The sequence below is a fragment of the Hoplias malabaricus genome, chromosome 1, assembly GCF_029633855.1.
Source record: "Hoplias malabaricus isolate fHopMal1 chromosome 1, fHopMal1.hap1, whole genome shotgun sequence".
Taxonomy (NCBI): Eukaryota; Metazoa; Chordata; class Actinopteri; order Characiformes; family Erythrinidae; genus Hoplias; species Hoplias malabaricus.
In genome coordinates this window covers 55,234,497-55,255,249 of record NC_089800.1, presented here as the reverse complement: position 1 = coordinate 55,255,249, position 20,753 = coordinate 55,234,497, and the positions used below count along the sequence as shown (strand labels likewise).

Sequence of the window (20,753 nt, the reverse complement as noted above, 5' to 3'; positions counted from 1 at the left end):
AGCTGATATTGACTACTTTTGTGAGCAGGAAAATAAGTGTTTTTGTGTCTAAACTCTGGCTGTAAATGTTTGACTCAGAGGAGGGTGAGCCTCTCTTGGAGTGACTCCATGATGCCTGTGTGGTCAATGAGATTGTTATCGGTTCGGATCCAGATAACGTGTGTAGAACGTCTGAGAGCTCGGATATGGATTGGATTGTTGGTTTTTTATGGACAGCTGGCTTTGGAAAGTATGATTGGATGTGTTTGTCAATAGTGGTTAGCACAAGGCGGACAAAAACAGAATCAATATGCAACATTCTGGCCTCTGTGAAGATAAGGCTACTCACCAGCGCTGGACTCCGGGGAGAGGAGAAATATCAATGTGACTTTTCTCCGAAACCAGGGGGAAAAAAATACATGGCAACCCCCGACTAAAGCAATAGTTTGGTGACGCTTCTTTTTACCCTTTTCCTAAATGTATCCGGATGTACAACTTCACCATTAATTTTGTTTTGTAAAGTGTTTAAACTCATAGTTTTGTGACAGTTGTAATTCTTATTTACATCATATCTGCCTTCTGTTTGGTGATAGGTATTTTTTACAATTTGCCAGATATATACTGCACTGAAAACAAACTGTGTTTACCCTTTATAAAACTATTTACAAACATCCGCTCAACTCTAACGCAAATATTCTACCACTTTCACACAAATTAGTTCTGGGTTTTAGTGAAAAATCTGTGACCTGCTTTGGTCAAAATACCACAAGGATCAAACCACACAGCACCTTTTTCCCTGTTCTGAACACCTGCTTTCAGCTCCTGTTCCTTTAAATGATAATGAGCACTGGTTTTTAGCCATTTTCACTCTGTTCTGTTTTTACTCAGTGCTCTTATTTCTCAGCGCTCATTGTGTCTGTTTTTCTGTGTTTAACCTCGTCTTTGCGCTCTCACATAAATGCGGGTCCAGCGCTGTGATTGGACAGACTCAGACGAGGGGGTGGGGCCATTCTAAAGTCTCTGCACTTGACGTCAGAAGCGGAGCAGAATCAAAACAACTCGTTTTATCCCATGTTTTCAGACTTAGGCAGTTCACAGTAAACTGACTCTGGGGTGCTGTTTCACAGTGTGTGTGTTGGTGGGCACCAAATTGTTCTGAAAATACACCCCATTTAAAGCGATAGTTTGGCTGCTGCGTGTTGTAGCTCTGTGACATAGGTTTATCCATTTTTACCGACTGAATAGATTGATTTTTGAGTCGCTTTAAGAAGCAAATTAATCCACTGGTTTGATTTATGCTGGATGTTGATAAAACTGAAATGTCATGTGTTTGTAACAAGCGTAGAAATGGAGTGTATTTTCAGACACTGTGGTGTTAGCTTTCTGTTGTCCTTCATAAATCCCATAATGCTTTGCCTTGGCGGTTGGAGGAGCAGGTGTCACACGCCTCCTTCCCATCAGCTCAAGGCCAGGGGTCGTGTGTTACACATCAGGAGAATCGAAACAATCAATAATTCAAATACACAACACATTTCCTCACATCAATAACCTCCGAGATGGACATTGTCCTTCTGCGGCCGGACGGATCCATAAAGCAACCCTGACCTTCTGATTTCAGAAGAGGATTCTCATTTAAGACTCGGCACACCTTGCATGGTTTATTTGATTTATTTATTCAGGAGATGATGAGTTAATTCAAGCGTGTATGTACGTGTTTGTGTGTGTGTGTGTGTGTACGTGTTTGTGTGTGTACGTGTTTGTGTGTGTGTGAGTACGTGTTTGTGTGTGTGTGTGTACGTGTTTGTGTGTGTGTATGTATACGGGTTTGTGTGTGTGTGTGTGTGTGTGTACGTGTTTGTGTGTGTGTGTATGCGGATTTGTGTGTGTGTGTGTGTGTGTGTACGTGTTTGTGTGTGTGTGTACGTGTTTGTGTGTGTGTGTATACGGGTTTGTGTGTGTACTTGTTTGTGTGTGTGTGTATACGGGTTTGTGTGTGTGTGTGTGTGTGTACGTGTTTGTGTGTGTGTGTACGTACGTGTTTGTGTGTGTGTGTGTATGTATGTGTTTGTGTGTGTGTGTGTATGTACGTGTTTGTGTGTGTGTGTGTGTATGTGTTTGTGTGTGTGTGTATGTACGTGTTTGTGTGTGTGTGTATGTACGTGTTTGTGTGTGTGTGTGTGTGTGTGTGTGTACGTGTTTGTGTGTGTGTATGTATACGTGTTTGTGTGTGTACGTGTTTGTGTGTGTGTGTACGTGTTTTTGTGTGTGTATGTATACGGGTTTGTGTGTGTGTGTACGTGTTTGTGTGTGTGTGTACGTGTTTGTGTGTGTGTATGTATACGGGTTTGTATGTGTGTGTGTACGTGTTTGTGTGTGTGTGTACGTGTTTGTGTGTGTGTGTATACGGGTTTGTGTGTGTACTTGTTTGTGTGTGTGTGTGTGTGTGTGTACGTGTTTGTGTGTGTGTGTATACGGGTTTGTGTGTGTGTGTGTGTGTGTGTACGTGTTTGTGTGTGTGTGTGTGTGTGTGTGTACGTGTTTGTGTGTGTGTATGTATACGGGTTTGTGTGTGTGTGTGTATGTACATGTTTGTGTGTGTGTGTGTGTATACGTGTTTGTGTGTGTGTGTGTGTGTGTGTGTGTATGTATGTGTACACAGACAGTCACCCAGAGGAAACCCACGCAGACACAGGGAGAACACACCACACTCTTCACAGACAGTCACCCGGAGGAAACCCACGCAGACACAGAGAGAACACACCACACTCCTCACAGACAGTCACCCGGAGGAAATCCACACAGACACAGAGAGAACACTCCACACTCCTCACAGACAGTCACCCGGAGGAAATCCACACAGACACAGAGAGAACACACCACACTCTTCACAGACAGTCACCCGGAGGAAACCCATGCAGACACAGGGAGAACACACTACACTCCTCACAGTCAGTCACCCGAAGGAAACCCACGCAGACACAGGGACAACACACCACACCCCTCACAGACAGTCACCCGGAGGAAACTCACGCAGACACAGGGAGAACACACCACACCCCTCACAGACAGTCACCCGGAGGAAACCCACACAGACACATGGAGAACACACCACACCCCTCACAGACAGTCACCCGGAGGAAACTCACGCAGACACAGGGAGAACACACCACACCCCTCACAGACAGTCACCCGGAGGAAATCCACACAGACACAGAGAGAACACTCCACACTCCTCACAGACAGTCACCCGGAGGAAACCCACGCAGACACAGAGAGAACACACCACACTCCTCACAGACAGTCACCCGGAGGAAACCCACGCAGACACAGAGAGAACACACCACACTCCTCACAGACAGTCACAATTTCGGGACCCTGGAGCTGTGACAGAGACACTACCTGCTGCTGCACTGTGCTGGTCCTCGTAAGAACTCATAAGAGAGAGTACCACAGAACAGAAACAGGACAAACACGGGAAGTATAATCAACAGCTGAACTGACAGGGCACAGCTGTGGAAAGGAAAAAAAACGAGGATGGTGTGGTCATGGTGCTTCTTTTGGTTTTGGTGAGGTTTCCATATTTGGACTTGGTCCCTCCAGGAACACATCCAACAGACTTGTGTTCTTCAGAAGAATGTTCTTGAGAAGTCACCTCCCAAGAGTAATCTCCCATCATTCAGGCTGGTTCGCGTCGGAGAGTCTCCGATGTGTCCTCGTGATTTTGGGTGGATCGAGGACACACTCAGAGTACTTTAATTGTTCTTACTGTTTGTGTTTCACACTCTGAAAAACAGTTCTGGTTCATGGTCTTGGGCAGTCTCAGCGGTTCCTCTTGTTTTGAAGGACCCTGTCCTTTTGAGTCTAGGATCTTTGTTCCTTCCTCTTGCTATGTTCTTTCAGTCTTAGTTTCCCTCAGAGGTTCTCCCTCTTGCTCTTAAAGGGGTCCTCCTTTTGAGTCTCTGCTTCTCTTATTAGTTCCTCACCTGTGCTTTGGGAGGTTTCCCTTTGGGTGCAGGTTCCTCTCAGTGGTTCTTTCTCGTGTTCTCAGTGGGGTCCACGGTCTTTGTGTAGATCTGTGTTGTGACAATGACTTTTTTTTAATCAAGACCTAAGCAAATTAATTTTAAAATGGAATGTAATTATGTGCCAATAGTGCATTAAATGGACAGTAATAACTGCAGGGTCTGTTTTGGTCACTGGTCTTTTCTCTGGGGAATAATGAGGAAGGGAATGAATGAATGAATGAATAAATAAAACCCAGTCCCTGACAACACTCAAATGGGCAGAAACTGTAAAGCAATAATTTAGCATGTAAGGTGGGATTTGACGCCCTGCGCTCTCATATTCAGCTTTCCCGGCCCCACTGTGTTTCTCGTTAAGCTGAGTGCTGTGTGTGTGTGTGTGGTGTGTAAAGCTGGTTATCTCCAGTGCAGGCATTTTCTCTTCTGGAGAGGATCCTTTGTGTTCTCTGGAGAGGGAATCTCCTCTGCCCACTTCTGCCGCTGCGTGATTTGAGTGTTTGTGTAGAATACATTCTCTGCTTTTTCTGTCAGAACACACACACACACACACACACACAATATATATATATGTCTGGGATATGTGTGTGTATGGAAAATACATTTCCAAATGGTAATGTTACAGGAAAAAGAAAATGTACATTAATGTGGACTGTTTCATCAGTGATGAACTGGTTCTAGATCAAGGCTTTTGTTTAGAGATTGACCTGGTTTTACTCTCTCTCTCCCTCTCTCTGTTTCTCTCTCTCTACTTCTCCCTCTCCCTCTCTCTACTTCTCTCTCTCCCTCTACCCCTCTCCCTCTCTCCACCTCTCTCTCTGTTTCTTTCTCTCTCTCTCTCTCTCTCTACCTACCTCTCTCTCTGTTTCTCTCTACCTCTCTCCCTCTCTCTACCTCTCTTCCTCTCTCTACCTCTCTCTCTCTGCCTCTCTCTCTGTTTCTTTCTCTCTCCCTCTCTGTTTCTCTCTCTCTACATCTCTCCCTCTCTCCACCTCTCTCTCTAAGTCTCTCTCTCTCTACCTACCTCTCTCTCTGTTTCTTTCCACCTCTCTCCCTCTCTCTCTGTTTCTCTCTCTCTACATCTCTCCCTCTCTCTCAGTTTCTCTCTCTCTCTCTCTCTCTCTCTCTCTCTCTCTCTCTCTCTCTCTCTCTCTCTCTCGTTCAGGTCGTTCAGGTTGTAGTAACCCATCTCTCTCCATTAGAGGCACAATAAACTGTGCTAGCAGGTGCTAGTTTGTGTTAGCATCTGATTCTCTACTGGCGGGGTAACTGCTGTCTGTGTGTGTGTGGGTGTGTGTGTGTGCGTGTGTGTGTGTGTGTGAGAGAGAGAGAGAGAGAGAGAGAGAGAGAGAAAGAGAGAGAGAGAGCAGTGCTCCAGAGGAGATGGCAGTGAGGAGTACAGAGAGGATCTAAACAAACTAAGTGAAAGATCTCTCTCTCTCTCTCTCTCTCTCTCTCTCTCTCTCTCTCTCACACACACACACACACACACACACACACACACACACACACACGTCACAATATTGTATAGTGTGTATAAATCATTGCATGGCAGGAGTTGTCTCTGCTGCACACACTCAACTCCCCTGTCTGCATTTAATGCCTGCTATGCTCTCTCTCTCTCTCTCTCTCTCTCTCTCTCTCTGTGTCTGTCTGTCTGTCTGTCTCTCTCTCTCTCTCTCTTTGTCTCTCCCTCTCTCTCTCTCTCTCTCTCTCTCTCTGAATGGAGTGTCAAGGGGGAATGTTGTGATTTGATTTATTGAGGGTTCACTCTGTTCCTAATCCAGAGCTGCTCCCTGATTTAGAGCATTATCCCTGCGGGGGGCGCATGTGTTTGACCTTTTTGCCTGTAATTTCCCTGTTGATGAGGCCTATATGTAGGCCTATGTGTGTGTGTGTGTGTGTAGTCTGTCCTTCACTGACGCTAAAGCCTGAACAGATTTGAGTGTGATAAAAATGTAGACTTAAAGGAACTCTTACCTTACAGCAAAAACTTCAGAATCATGGTGATGCTCCACTGAACTGTAAGAAGGAGAATAGAGCCTCTGTTGTTACTTCTTGAGGTTCAGCGCTGCAGAAACTACACTATGCAACTTTTGGAAGAGTGTAGGCTGTGTATCTCCGCCTTCCCCTAAATATTTTCTGTGGTAAAGTATCATAAGAAGGAAGTGTAAGGACCCACCCACTACAGGACACGCCCACCTCTCACAACCTGTCAGTTTATCATGAAGTTGTGGGGAACATTGATGATTGTGGGGAGCTGCTGTTCTCTGAGTTTTCTTTAAATTTAGGAGCATCATGTCTTTTAAGGCGGAGCAGTGTGTGTGATTCAGAAGTGACTGTATTTTTTAAGGTGGAGCGGTGCGTGTGAGTAAGAAGCGACTGTATCTTGTTGGTGTCTGAAGTGTAACTCGTCTGTAAGTGTTTATTCACTGTTTGAATTCCCACAGAAACTCATGTGTAACTCGAGCTGTTTAGTTTTGTAGCACTTTCACTCTGTGTTTACTTTCATGTAGTTAGCGCTCTCCTGAATTTAGAGTCAGTTCCACCTTAAGTAATGTAACTGTAACAGCAAAAATAAGTCAGTGTTACCCCCATATGGAGCAGGTATAGAGCAACATCCTCATCTCGGTTGGTGCTTTTCAGCGTTTGGAGTCTCTCCATTGTCTAAAAACCTCCAGATGGCGTTTCTCTGCTGTGAGCAGAGAGAGAGAATGTCTAGCACCGGACCCAGACACTTTGTTTTTTTACCCATTTACAGACAGATGTCTTTGATTACAATTGCAAAGATTCACATTAACTTACTATTGTTTATCATTTATTAAAACTGTGTTGTGTGATATTCTGTTGTTTTTGCACTAACTGAAACTGTACAATGCTCATGCACATCTCATCCTCAGATAAAAATAGTAAAAGTGTTACTACTTTTACTAATGCTGTAAAAGTGAAGATTACTCTGCTTTAGAGGGAGCTATGGAACAAAAATACTTTTTACAGTATTTGTATTAATTTATTTCTTTAGTAATTTTGATTGCATTTATTGGTACTTACAGCTCTTGTGACTGTGTTAAGTTTTTGGCAGGTTTTCATCCAACAGATAGAGCCTGAGGTTCCCCCTGCAGTGCTATCAGGAGGCCGTCTGAATGTCTGGGTTACTGGTGTGTGTGTGTGTGTGTGTCGTCTTGCAGATGTAGTAGCGTTGTCATGGTGACAGTGAAAATGGAGGATCATGAGGTATTTTGCACTGCTGCAGTTGACAGTAAACGTCTGGAAATTAAAACTCCTGAAAGAAAGATCCTTTGACTTGTTTTTGCTGAAAATAATCGAAGATTGCTGCTGATACTAAACTCTCAAAATGTGAATACCACTTCAGTCATTCTGATCACCAATCATCAGCACCATCTTCACCATCCGCACCAACACAATCTTCATCACCATCATCTTCATCAACACCATCTTCACCATCCGCACCAACACCATCTTCATCACCACCATCTTCACCATCCGCACCAACACAATCTCCATCAACACCATCTTCACCATCCGCACCAACACCATCTTCATCACCACCATCTTCACCATCCGCACCAACACAATCTCCATCAACACCATCTTCACCATCTGCACCAACACCATCTTCATCACCACCATCTTCACCATCCGCACCAACACAATCTCCATCAACACCATCTTCACCATCTGCACCAACCCCATCTTCATCACCACCATCTTCATCAACACCATCTTCATCACAACTATCTTCATCAACACCATCTTCATCACCACCATCTTCACCAGCTTCATCACCACCATCTTCTCCATCCGCACCAACAAAAACTCCATCACCACCATCTTCATCACAACCATCTTCATCAACACCATCTTCATCACCACCATCTTCACCAGCTTCATCACCACCATCTTCATCACTACAATCTTCACCACTTTCATCTTCACCATGTTCATCACCATCATCTTCATCACCACCATCTTCACCCTCCGCATCAACACAATCCCCATCACCATCATCTTCATCAACACCATCTTCACCATCTGCACCAACCCCATCTTCATCACCACCATCTTCACCATCCGCACCAACACAATCTTCATCACCACCATCTTCATCAACACCATCTTCATTAACACAATCTCCATCACCACCATCTTCATCACCACCATCTTCATCAACACAATCTCCATCACCACCATCTTCATCACGACCATCTTCCTCACCACCATCTTCCTCACCACCATCTTCATCACCACCATCCACATCAACACCATCTTCATCACCATCTTCATCACAACCATTCACATCGACGTTACAATCACCATCATATGACAATCAGCATCAGCATCACAATTACCATGAGTTTGAACTCACAATCACATCACCATTAACATCACACAACCAACAACCACCACTGCCACATTACTATCATCTCTTCCACCAACCATTACCATCATTTCCACTGTCACAACTATCACAATGATCACAATTCATCACTACCATCACCAGTGTCTCACCCTCCACAACAACAACCAACATCACAGACAAAAATGTACTTTACAATATCTTTTTATACGTGGATAAGGGCATGTGTGTGTCTGTGTGTGTGTGTGTGTGTGTGTGTGTGTGTAAATAAAGAGAAGTAATTGGGTTGCTTGTGGCAATGTGCAGTCTGACCTTATCAGAGAGAAACCTCAGCCTGTTTCGGCCAACCAGAGTGAGTCACCTCACACACACACACACACACACACACACACACACAAACCGCAGCATGCAGCTGTAGATTTTGATCATAACTCAACTGAAAATAGGATAAATATGGAAGGAGAGAGAGAGAATCTGCAGCTTCAATGAACAGGTGGTGCATCCTGAAGCTCTTTCAGTGGCAGGAAATGAAATTTAGAGAGAGAGAAAGAGCTGCAGGAGAAGTGATAGAGAGAGAGTGGGGGGGGGGGGGGGTAGAAGAGAGGGAGAGAGAGAGAGAGCAAAAGATATTAATGGAAATGAACTGGCTGATTTGACAGTCCCTCAGCCAGCATCTCAGAGAGAGAGAGAGAGAGAGAGAGAAATCATTTGTGAACAGCAGCAGTCTCTGAATATCTGGGGTTTTGGGTCAAGGATCAGTTACAGAAACTTTAAAAATCCAAATAAAGTTGTTGTTTTTGACCAGAACTAAGTTATGTTACAGATGCCCCAGTCTCTGCCGTGCTTTGTTCCATGTTACGGGAGTTTGTTATTGGACGTAGCACAGCGCTGCCAACAAGGGGAGACATTTCTGCCACACTGTGTTTTTTAGTGAAAGAAAAGCATTGTGTGGTTTCTTTGAAGAAGTTGGTGAAGCAGAAATCATAACCCAGTGGCATAAGGGAAGACTTATGGAAGCTGGATTAAATGTCTTTTAAGGGCTGCAAGTGTAAAACTTAAAGTGACATAAAGTTCATGCTTTTCTGTAGAGTTATTCCAAGAAGTGCATAGAGCTGAGAATCTGTGCCCCTTAAAACAGTTGAAGTGGCTGATTATGGGACTCGTGCTGTTGTATTAAAGGTGTGATCTGTTGTGTAGGTGGGGGCTCCTCCGGCTGCAGGGGCATTCAGAGAGCGTCCGTCCAAACCCACGGCCTTCCGCAAGTTCTACGAACGTGGAGACTTCCCCATTGCTTTGGAACACGACACCAAGGGAAACCGCATCGCCTGGAAGGTACCGTGCCGCACAAAAACATAGGAACATACCCTCACTTCTCCACGTTTTAATACGCAAGCACTTTTTATTCAACATGGGAGCACCCACTATGATCTTAACCAGACCAACATCACCTCACAGAGAGAGAAAATGATTTAAAGGGAGGGAAACAGAGACTTTCACTCTTAAAGATGATCGTTCTAAAAGGGTTCTTTATTAAAGGAAATGGTTTTATACGGCGCCAACAATCATTTAATCAAGCATAAGGTCCTTCAAGTGTTCAGGGTTCTATGTAGAACCATTGTAGAACTTTCATCTTTAAGAGTGTAGAGAGAGAGAAAGAAAAGAAACAGAGGGATTAAAAATAAAAGACTAAGGTAAGAAAACAGTTTACTGATCCCGAAGGAAACTGTAGCACAGTACTATACATAGTGCACAAGAGGAGACACAGAGAGAAAGAGAGAGAGAGAGAGAGAGAGAGAAAGGGAGACACACAGAGAGAGGGAGAGACATAGAGAGAGAGAGAGAGAGAGAGACAGAGAGAGAGGGAGAGACACAGAGAGACAGAGAGAGAGAGGGAGGGAGAGAGAGAGAGAGAGAGAGAGAGTGGGAGAGAGAGAGGGAGAGACACAGAGAGACAGAGAGAAAGGGGAAAGACACAGAGAGAGACAGAGGGAGGGAGAGAGAGAGAGTGGGAGAGAGAGTGGGAGAGAGAGAGAGGGAGAGACAGAGAGGGAGGGAGAGAGAGAGAGAGAGTGGGAGAGAGAGAGGGAGAGACACAGAGAGAGAGAGAGGGAGGGAGAAAGAAAGAGGGAGGGAGAGAGAGAGATAGGGAGGGAGAGAGAGAGAGATAGGGAGGGAGGGAGAGAGAGATTTTGAGAGAGAGAGACAGCGAGAGAAGGAGGGAGAGAGAGAGAGAGAGAGAGGGGGAGGGAGGGAGAGAGAGAGAGAGACAGAGAGAGGGGGGGGGGTGAGGTAGAGAGAGAGAGTATAAAACAGGAAGGAGGAAGGTGGAGGAAGAAAGAAAATAAGAGATAGTCCAAAAACCTGGTCCGTCTTGGTTTGACCCGTCTATGTTCAGGATCCGTGCTGCTGTTGCACAAAAGCGGTTCTTTTAGAGTTTGTCAGTGTGGACAGATGCTTAGTTCTGGGCTTTCCTTTCTTCCCACAGTGAGGAAACACTGCCATTCAGTTCTGTTAAAGAAATCAACAGTGTAAACTCTCTCTCTCTCTCTCTCTCTCTCTCTCTCTCTCTCTCTCTCTCACTTGGAGCCTGTCTCCGTTTCCAGGTGAAAACATCTTGAAAGCTTCACAATTAATTATTAAAAGCACATTTTAAAGTGAACCTGCTTTGGCTGTTGAAATAATAATGTCTCTCTCCTCCTCTGGCTCCGGCTGCGAGTCGCTGGCAGCCGACGGTGAGTGTTGTATGAAATTGTTGCTGTCGTATCTAATGCAGCTGTTCTGCTTATTAATTTTGCTGCTGCGTGATTTTTTTCCTCCCCGGTTCCACCACTTACACTCCTCACTTTAGTGTCATTTACACCACAAACACATGTCTGCTCCAAACGGCTTTCCCTTCCTCACACCTCTGGCAGGTCACGAGGGTGGCACGATGTATCGTTTACTGCTGGTCACTGTGATCTTATCCAATCCTGATTTAGCAGGAAGCTGCTTTATGCAAATGAGCCCTGTAACCAATCACTGAACATCTGACCAATCACAGGTGAGCTTTTGCGGGTGTTTTGAGGAATCATCTTTGTGTCTTTGTGCCTTCCTCAGGAGTTTACCTCTGTCATTATCATTCATTCATTGGGTTCATGCGGTGCATGTCGGGGAGGTTTCCGCGTCACATGCTCTGCACAGTTCAGACAGGGGGTTTGGAGCATTCACACACAAACACACTGACTCTGACTTTACCCGGAATCTTTACCTTTAGTCTTTACCTGGAGTCTTCGCCCGGAGTCTTCGCCCTGAGTCTTCACTCGGAGTCTTAGCCCTGAGTCTTAGCCCTGAGTCTTAGCCTGGAGTTTTCCCCCGGAGTCTTCGCCCGGAGTCTTTGCCTGGAGTCTTAGCCCTGAGTCTTAGCCCTGAGTCTTAGCCCTGAGTCTTAGCCCTGAGTCTTAGCCCTGAGTCTTCGCCCGGAGTCTTTGCCTGGAGTCTTAGCCCTGAGTCTTAGCCCTGAGTCTTAGCCCGGAATCTTCGCCCGGAGTCTTAGCGGGGAGTCTTAGCCCAGAGTCTTAGCCCAGAGTCTTAGCCCAGAGTCTTAGCCCGGAGTCTTAGCCCAGAGTTTTTACCCGGGTGCTAAGAGAGTAAGACCTACCTAAAGTCTGTGACAAATGTCGTGGGCGTTTGCGATCACACACACAACTCCTCCAGGTAAAGTCCAGAACATTTCTGGGTTACTGTGCTTGTTTGAAAGGGGCTTATATTAAAATTAACCCAGCTCACAGATGCCTGCCCTTCCTGGCACCACACTGCCTGATACAAGGAGAGAGAGAGACAGAGAGAGAGAGAGAGGAGAGAGGGGGAGGGAGGGAGGGAGAGAGAGAGAGAGAGGGAGGGAGAGAGGGAGGGAGCGAGAGAGAGGGAGGGAGAGAGCGAGAGAGGGGGAGAGATTGAGAGAGGGAGGGAAGGGGTGGTGTTTCTAATAAAGTGTTGTGTGAATTGAAATGCAGAGTAGACGGTTTATAAAGAGTGACCAGTATAGAAATGTGTGTATGTGTGTGTGTGTGTGTGTGTGTGACTCAAATTTAAAAGTGGTCTAAGAGTGTTGGAATGTTTAAATGTCAAGGGCAGTTTGTGTGTGTGTGTGTGTGTGTGTGTGAGAGAGAGAGAGAGAGAGAGAGAGAGAGAGAGAGAGAGAGATATTAGGGCACCTGAGGGGGAGCAGGAATATTTTTAGTTTCTCTGAGTGCTCTAATACCTCTCTCTTAGCTGGAGTACCACTGTATGTGTGTGTGTGTGTGAGAGAGACTGAGAGAAAGAAGCATATGCAGCAGGCTGATAAGAGTGCTAGGTGTGTGTGTGATAGGAAGAAAGTGTGTGTGTGTGTGTGTGTGTGTGTTGTAGGTGGTCCTGCTGTTATTTCTAAAGCTTCGCAGCACCGCCTCACTGTTAAAGAGAGTCTCAGTGTCCAACAGAGAGAGAGAGAGCAAGAGAGTGAGTTGTGTGTGTGTGTGTGTGTGTGTGTCTCTGTGTGTATGTGTGTGTGTGTGTGTGTGGATTGTGGGGGGGTGGTATTATTGTGTATTTTTATTGCTGATGGCAACCAAAAGTGTAGAAGCACAAAACTTCAAGCATCAGCTCCAGGCCCCACTGCTCTGGAAAGACTTCACAAGCTACTGAATGGAGCTCCAGAGAACACAGCGTCCCCATGGTAACAGGTATTTACCTTGCAGTCATGTGCAGCTGCTCCAGCGTGCCCTGATTTATTGACAGTGCTGTTCTAGGGAATATACGTTAAGCGGTGTTTACTCATGGTGTATTGGCGTGTTGTTGTTGTTTGGGACTGAACACAGCTCCGTCATCAGTTCAGACAGATCAGTAGAGTTTGTTCCTTCCTTGTTGCAGCGTCCAGCTCTCGCTGGATTCTTTTGTCGGCCACCGATCCAAGGAGCGTCTGAACCTCTTCAAAAGACCACGGCGTAATTTTATGAGCTGCCGTCGGATAAAAATAAACGTGATCTCTGCTGCAGCTGGAGATTTTACAGATGGAGAGTTGGTGCTGGACGTCTGCACTGCGTGGCGTAGAGTGACGACTCTCTCTGGACAATCAGCGCTCTGCAAGGTTTACACTCCACGGTTTAGTCCCTACTCGGCTCACTCTGAACTACGAGAGAACACCCACTAAACAAGAACCCGCTTCCAGAACCAGGACCTGATTCACCTGGTGGAGGAGAAGAGAAATAGAGTAGGGACCATTCTGTGAAAAAACACACCATTACTGACTTAACTGATGGGGTTGTAAAGAGGAGATTCTAGGGGAATTATTGGCTGAAATGTGCTGTAACAGTGTGGGACAGGTTCAGCAGAGATAGACCTGGTTCTGCACACAGCCCGGGAGATCCAAATGAATGATTTCAGCCGTCTTTATCGCAGTAATGTCTGCGAAAGAGCAAAGAGTAAAGAGCGAAGCTCGCTGTCTGCATTCCTCAGCACATTTCCTCTCCTTCTTTCCTTTGCTTTTTTTTATTCCCGGACTTGGCTTGGTGGCTCTGAATAAAATCGAAGATGCATTTCATAAAAGCATCAATGCAAACCCGATTTGTGGCCTGGAGTCTCCTCCTGAGAGGCTGTGGAGGGGTGGAGGGTATGCGGATCGGGGGAGGGGCTTTGGGGAGCGATCAATTAATCTGATCAAGTGCTTTAGGAAATGGAGAGTGTAAGTGCTCCGCAGGGACACACATCCATCTCCTCTCACAGATTAAATTATTCCTGGAGCAGCAGGAGTGAGAGGAGAGAGTCATAAAAGAAGCCCAGGGAAAGTGTGTGTGTGTGTGTGTGTGTGTGTGTGTGCGTGTTTGTTATCTTAAGTGCAAGCCGTTGCAGACCCAGCATTAAAAGAGAAATGCACTGCTTCTTTAAAATTCTCCCATAATTCAGTGTTTAAGATGTAAACAAATGAATTCCCAGTGTTTGCTGTGAAATTGTTGATAGTAGACGTCTCCATGTCTACAACACAAATACGCCACAACTGGAGACTTCCATTCAAGGGTAGACCAGGGACAGATGCTAATAATTTTGGACTTGGCTCTGACACAGCAGGTCTGTCCCTAAACCTAGTGAGCTGTCTAACTACAGAGCATTTTACATCACAATGTGCTCCAGACACGTAGGCTGTTCCAATTTTTAGACACCTCATTAAGCCCAATTTTATGCCCTGATGCGCCCCTCTCCAGAAATGTAACTCCGCGTGCCGTGGACACAGACCGCAGCCTGTGATTGGTCAGTGGTGGGAGTCCCATTGTTGAAGTTGAACTGAAGAAGTACAGGAACCTGAGCTCCTCTCCTCCACACACAGAGACCTCCTCAGACACGGGGTGAACGTCAGGAACCAATCAAAATGCTGAATAGAAGGTAAATTCGGAGGTCTCCAGGGAAAAAATCTCAACAAGAAGTGATACCACATGGGAAAAACATGCCGGTTTTGTATTAGTTACATTCCTGGCACCTCATATAAACTCTGCTCTGTCCCAAACAACAACCTACTCCCTACATAGTGCATATAATATAAAAGTAACTCTACTACACCACTGCATAGTGTACTACAGAGTGTAGAGGACGATGTTGGAGATTCAGCCCCTAGTGGTGTGGAGGTGTAACTGCAGAGTGACGCAGACACCAACACAGAAGAATAAACGCTCACAACAGCGTAGGGCTCTGCCTTGATGTTGTCTACTGAGATCTTAATCTGGACAAATTTTAAGGCCGCATTGAACCCTTCCTCAGCCTCGAAGGCATTCCCATGATGCAACACCAGAACAACTCATCTGTTAATCTTCATATACGTGCAGTTACGTTAAAGGAACATCCCTGCACCATATATTATCACTAAATCTATGCCAGTGCCTCTGTCTAATTCCAGATTTACTCCTGATTCCACCATGGAGGAGGGGTTTGGCAACATTCACTTAGAAAGTGGAAAACATGGGTCAGGTGTTTCCAAACTTTTGCCTGTGTGTGTGTGTTCTGACCCAGCTAAAGGTTAGCGCTTCATTTAGATGGTGTGTAGATGTAGGGCAGCGAGGGTAGCGCTGTAGGGCTTATCTGCAAGGTATGCTGACGCTCCCGGACACAATAAATGAATGTTACACACACACACACACACACACACAAAGAGAGAGAGCTTGCTCCACAGAGATACGGAGGGCCTCCTCTCCTGGGAGAGAAATAAAACAGCCAGGAAAAAAAAAACTAAAAAACTATGAGTGGAAATGGAGGCTGATAGGAGCGCTCTCTGGGGCTCTGAGAGGACAGGAAATATCACACACACACACACACACGCACACACAGGCAGCACTGTGTGATGAAGCAGACTGCCACCCTCAAGGGAGATGGAGTCTTAGGCATTGTGAGTAACGAGAAAGACAGAACACACAGTGAGAAATAACATCTGTGAGCTAAAGCATTTTCATCCTCAAATCATCCTCAAATCCTCATCTCATCCTCAAATCATCCTCAAATCCTCATCTCATTCTCAAATCATCCTCAAATCCTCATCTCATTCTCAAATCATCCTCAAATCCTCATCTCATCCTCAAATAATCCTAATCTCATCCTCAAATCCTCATCTCATCCTCAAATCATCCTAATCTCATCCTCAAATCCTCATCTCATTCTCAAATCATCCTAATCTCATCCTCAAATCATCCTCAAATCCTCATCTCATTCTCAAATCATCCTCAAATCCTCATCTCATCCTCAAATCCTCATCTCATTCTCAAATCATCCTCATCTCATCCTCAAATCATCCTCATCCTCAAATCCTCATCTCATTCTCAAATCATCCTAATCTCATCCTCAAATCATCCTCAAATCCTCATCTCATTCTCAAATCAACCTCAAATCCTCATCTCATCCTCAAATCATCCTCATATCATCCTCAAATCATCCTCATCTCAACCTCATCTCATCCTCATCTCATTCTCAAATCCTCATCTCATTCTCAAATCATCCTCAAATCCTCATCTCATTCTCAATCATCCTCAAATCCTCATCTCATCCTCAAATCATCCTAATCTCATCCTCAAATCCTCATCTCATTCTCAAATCATCCTAATCTCATCCTCAAATCATCCTCATCTCATCCTCAAATCCTCATCTCATTCTCAAATCATCCTCAAATCCTCATCTCATTATCAAATCATACAAATCTCATCCTCAAATCCTCATCTCATCCTCAAATCATCCTCATATCATCCTCAAATCATCCTCATCTCCCGTGAGGCATTCGTGGCCTAATGTTTACAGAAGTCGGCTTGGGTTTGTAAGATTGTGTGTTATATCCGTGACCAATAGGAAGAATGGGTGCAAGGAGAGTGAAGACACTGTCTCCTCCCTCGACGTCCGACTGAGAGCTGGTTAAATGCAGAGATGCAGATTCATTTGAATTTGTGCAATGGCAATAAAAAGCACATTTTTATCCTCAGATCATCCTCATCCCAATCTTCCCTATCCTCATCTCATTCTAAATTAACCTCATCCTCCGCCTCACTTTTATCCTCATCTACTCAGCTCATGTCCTCACCTTGTCCTGCTACTCATCGTCATCCTCATCGTCCTCATCAGGGTGGTTCCCATTGTTCTGAAGCATCATTGTTCTGTGGAATCACTGTATTCTGTACTTTACTGTGAACATATAAAGTAATTACGCGATGCACTGGGGTTTCCAACAACGTCAAGCTCAAACTCAAGCCACTTACAAACCGTCATCTCCAGCGCAGTGATGTGACGTTTTCCACTTTGAGCTGAGGACACTATCTGATGAAGACAGTGAGAGGGAAGATGATTTAGAGCAGAGCCAGGACGAGCTGAAAGTGGAAACAGGATTGGATTCAGTGACAGCATGGAGAGGGACGGCAGAGCTCAAAGCCCTTCGTCACTTTAACTAACAGCCTATTAGTTAAGATGCAGTGTATTGATCGACTAATGCACACGTGTGCCGCTCCCATCCAGCTTAATGAGCTCTAATGATTCCAGCACAGCCCTGCGCCTAATGCGCGCTGGAGTTTGGAGGCAGCGATGTCACAGTAATGCCAGAGAAGCCTGTGAATGTCCAGAGTGGCCCTCAGGGACACCACCACCTCCCTCTCCTTCTTCAGATAAAAAGCTCCACAGGCAGAAACTTGGCCTTCACCGCTTTAAGAGACACTTTAACGAGTGAATTTATTTTGCACCAACTGTGCGCAGCCAGTCTCATAATTCTCTGAACGAGCACTTAGCAGCGTTAATAGTCTTTCTGTTCCTGCTTATTCAGACAGTAGAGGGTAAATGCTGGTGTTAGTGTGGTTGGGGTTCTACTGGAGGTGGTCCTGCTGGAGGTGCAGTTCTTGGAACTTTAAATAAGCTGGAATCTTAAATAAAGGATTTGAGGATTTAAATAAAATGGAAGCTTTTGGGGTTCTTCTGGAGGTAGATCTTTTTGAGGTGGGGCTCTTGTGGTAGTTCTGGAGGTGGTTTTATTTGCGGTGGAGCTGTTGGGGTTCTTCTGGAGGTAGATCTCTTGGAGGTGGGGCTCTGGTGGTAGTTCTGGAGGGTGTGTTATTTGCATTGGAGCTGTTGGGGTTCTATTGGAGGTAGATCTTTTGGAGGCAGGGCCCTTGTGGTAGTTCTGGAGGTGGTTTTATTTGCAGTGGAGCTGTTGGGGTTCTTCTGGAGGTAGATCTTTTGGAGGTGGGACTCTTGTGGTAGTTCTGGAGGTGGTGTTATTTGCGGTGGAGCTGTTGGGGTTCTTCTGGAGGTAGATCTTTTGGAGGTGTGACTCTTGTGGTAGTTCTGGAGGTGGTGTTATTTGCGGTGGAGCTGTTGGGGTTCTTCTGGAGGTAGATCTTTTGGAGGTGGGGCTCTTGTGGTAGATCTGGAGGTGGTGTTATTTGCGGTGGAGCTGTTGGGGTTCTTCTGGAGGTAGATCTTTTGGAGGTGGGACTCTTGTGGTAGTTCTGGAGGTGGTGTTATTTGCGGTGGAGCTGTTGGGGTTCTTCTGGAGGTAGATCTTTTGAAGGTGGGGCTCTTGTAGTAGATCTGGAGGTGGTTTTACTTGCGGTGGAGCTGTTGGGGTTCTTTTGGAGTGGGGCTTGTTTGAAGTGGGTCGTAGGCTTTTAGGCAGTTAGGGAATATAGTCAGTGTACTCTGACTTTAAAGCTGCTCTCTGCTAATGCGTCCCTGGGTGCAGCCGGGGTAGTGTCAGCTGTGGGGTGTGGGGGGGGACTGGGTTTGCCCCCCACCCACTCTGAATCAGGCAGCTATTGATTGGCATGCAGACTGCCAGCGGGCTGCCGCTCCAAATGGAGCCTTTAATTAACTAAATGGAGCAGTGGCAGCTGGGCGAGAGCAGCACTCCAGCATAGAAAATTAGAGAGAGAGAGAGAGAGAGAGAGAGAGAGAGAGAGAGAGAGAGAGAGAGAGAGAGAGAGAGAGAGATGGATGGATATGGTTCACTCCTGCTGTGTCCTGTAGCCTGAGGGCCACTGCTTTGTCCTCTTTATCACTATCTGGACCTCCCTGTCACTCACGTACACTCTGAACTCTCTCTCTCTCTCTCTCTCTCTCTCTCTCTCTCTCTCTCTCTCTCTATCTCTCTCTCTCTCCCTCTCTCTCTCTCCTCCAGCACTCTCATTCCTGTCCTCTCATCCGTTCTGTCAGAGGTTAATTGGTTTGGAAATGATTCCATTCATTCTGCTCCATAATGCTGTTATCTTGCTTTTGTGGAAAGTGGAGGGAAAAAAAAACATAAGGAGGAAGTGCTCCTCCGCACTTGCACTTAAGCATGATTTAAAAGAAAGGAGGAGGGGGCGCTGTTGGTGAAGGGGTGGGGGGTCCAATTTATTCTGTCCTTACTCTTATTTTAGACTTTGGCCTGGGCCTGTCCTCACCAGTCTTTACTTTAAATTATGGCAGGATTTCATTACCTTGAAAGCACAACCTCCCCACACTACTTTTACTGTCTCTCCCCCTGTCTCTCTGTCTCTCTTTCTCTCTCTCATTCTCAGGCCCAGTCCCATTTCGTACCCCCCCCCCCATCCTCCCCCTTGTTTCTGAGTGTCCTCTCATTCCTTGGAGCTGAGTTACAGGGCGCAGTGGTTAAATCTCCCCCTACGACACGGGACGACCCTTAAACTCCCTGATGCTTCATCAGAACACAAATAAAACAGAGCAGCGCTTCACTCCCAGGTGACTAGTGCCACTCTGTAGCAGCTCTGCACCAGTCTGCAGTGATATCAGAGAAGCTGCTGGACTTTAGTTACATTTAGGGCCTCATTCTCCTTCAGAAGAGTTCCACAATCAGAGATTACCCCCCTCTCCTCACTCTTTTGTGATATGGAGCTCAGCTCAGATTCTGTTCAAACTTCCAGTTCCACCTTAAATGTTGCAGTAGTATCAGGTACTACAGTGTAATTGTGTCACCATTTAAGGTGGAACTGTAAATTTACTGTTAACTCCTGGGACATCATCTCACTGGTGATTCACAAGGCGTCATAACCCTCCGTTTGGAGTGTGACAAAGTGATAGGGGCAAGTGATAGGGGCAAAGGGAGAAATGGGATTCACCCCCTCCCCTCTCTCTCTCCCTCTCTCTCTCTCTGTAATGTCTTTAGCTGAAGGTCAGTGTGTTTGGATCGGTGGAGGCGCTCAAGGCTTTGTGTGATTAATGCACTGTACCGAGTGCCTTGGAATTATGCAGCAGCTTGATGGTTTTACACACACACACACACACACACACACACACACACACACACACACACACACACACACACATACACACACAAGCCACATCACAAACACACTCCTGCTGCAGATGAAAGTGTGTTCTTGCTGCTTTTGTTGTGGATCGGAAGAGACATTTATATTCAAATTCATTCTTAAGTCTCTCTCTCTGTGTGTGTGTGTGTGTGTGTGTGTGTGTATGGTTTGTATTTGTGCACTTTTGTGTCTGTGTAACATGCTTGTATGTCTGTGTGTGTTTGCCCTTGTGAAAACACCCTGTATACATACACACACACACACACACACACACATAGACACAGAGAGAGAGAGAGAGAGAGAGAGAGAGAGAGAGAGAGAGAGAGAGAGTACGTGTACACTATCTATTTACATTGTGTTTAAACACTGGCATTTGTGTGTGTGTTTGTGACAGTGTGAGTCTGACCAATCTCTGACTGAATGTTTGGTCAATAATCCATCAATCAACCAATGACCCACGAGCCTGGGGTTTAGGACACCCCATTTTCAGAAAACCTGGGGTATTTTGTGAAATGATAAGAATGTGTGATTTGTTAAGTCTCTTGAGCCTTTATTTCACTGAAAAGAACCAAGAAAAGATCCCCAATCTCTTGAAAGACAAAC

At 45.7% G+C, this 20,753-nt stretch overlaps 1 protein-coding gene across 1 annotated transcript in view; it reads left to right on the top strand.

Moving 5' to 3' along the window:
- The window catches only part of pacrg (PARK2 co-regulated), a 93,207-nt gene that overhangs the window by 11,816 nt on the left and 60,638 nt on the right, over positions 1-20,753 (top strand). The window contains exon 2 of the mRNA XM_066641474.1: positions 9,574-9,708. Within this exon, the coding sequence (XP_066497571.1) occupies positions 9,574-9,708 (135 nt within the window). The remainder of the gene's footprint in view (positions 1-9,573; positions 9,709-20,753) is intronic.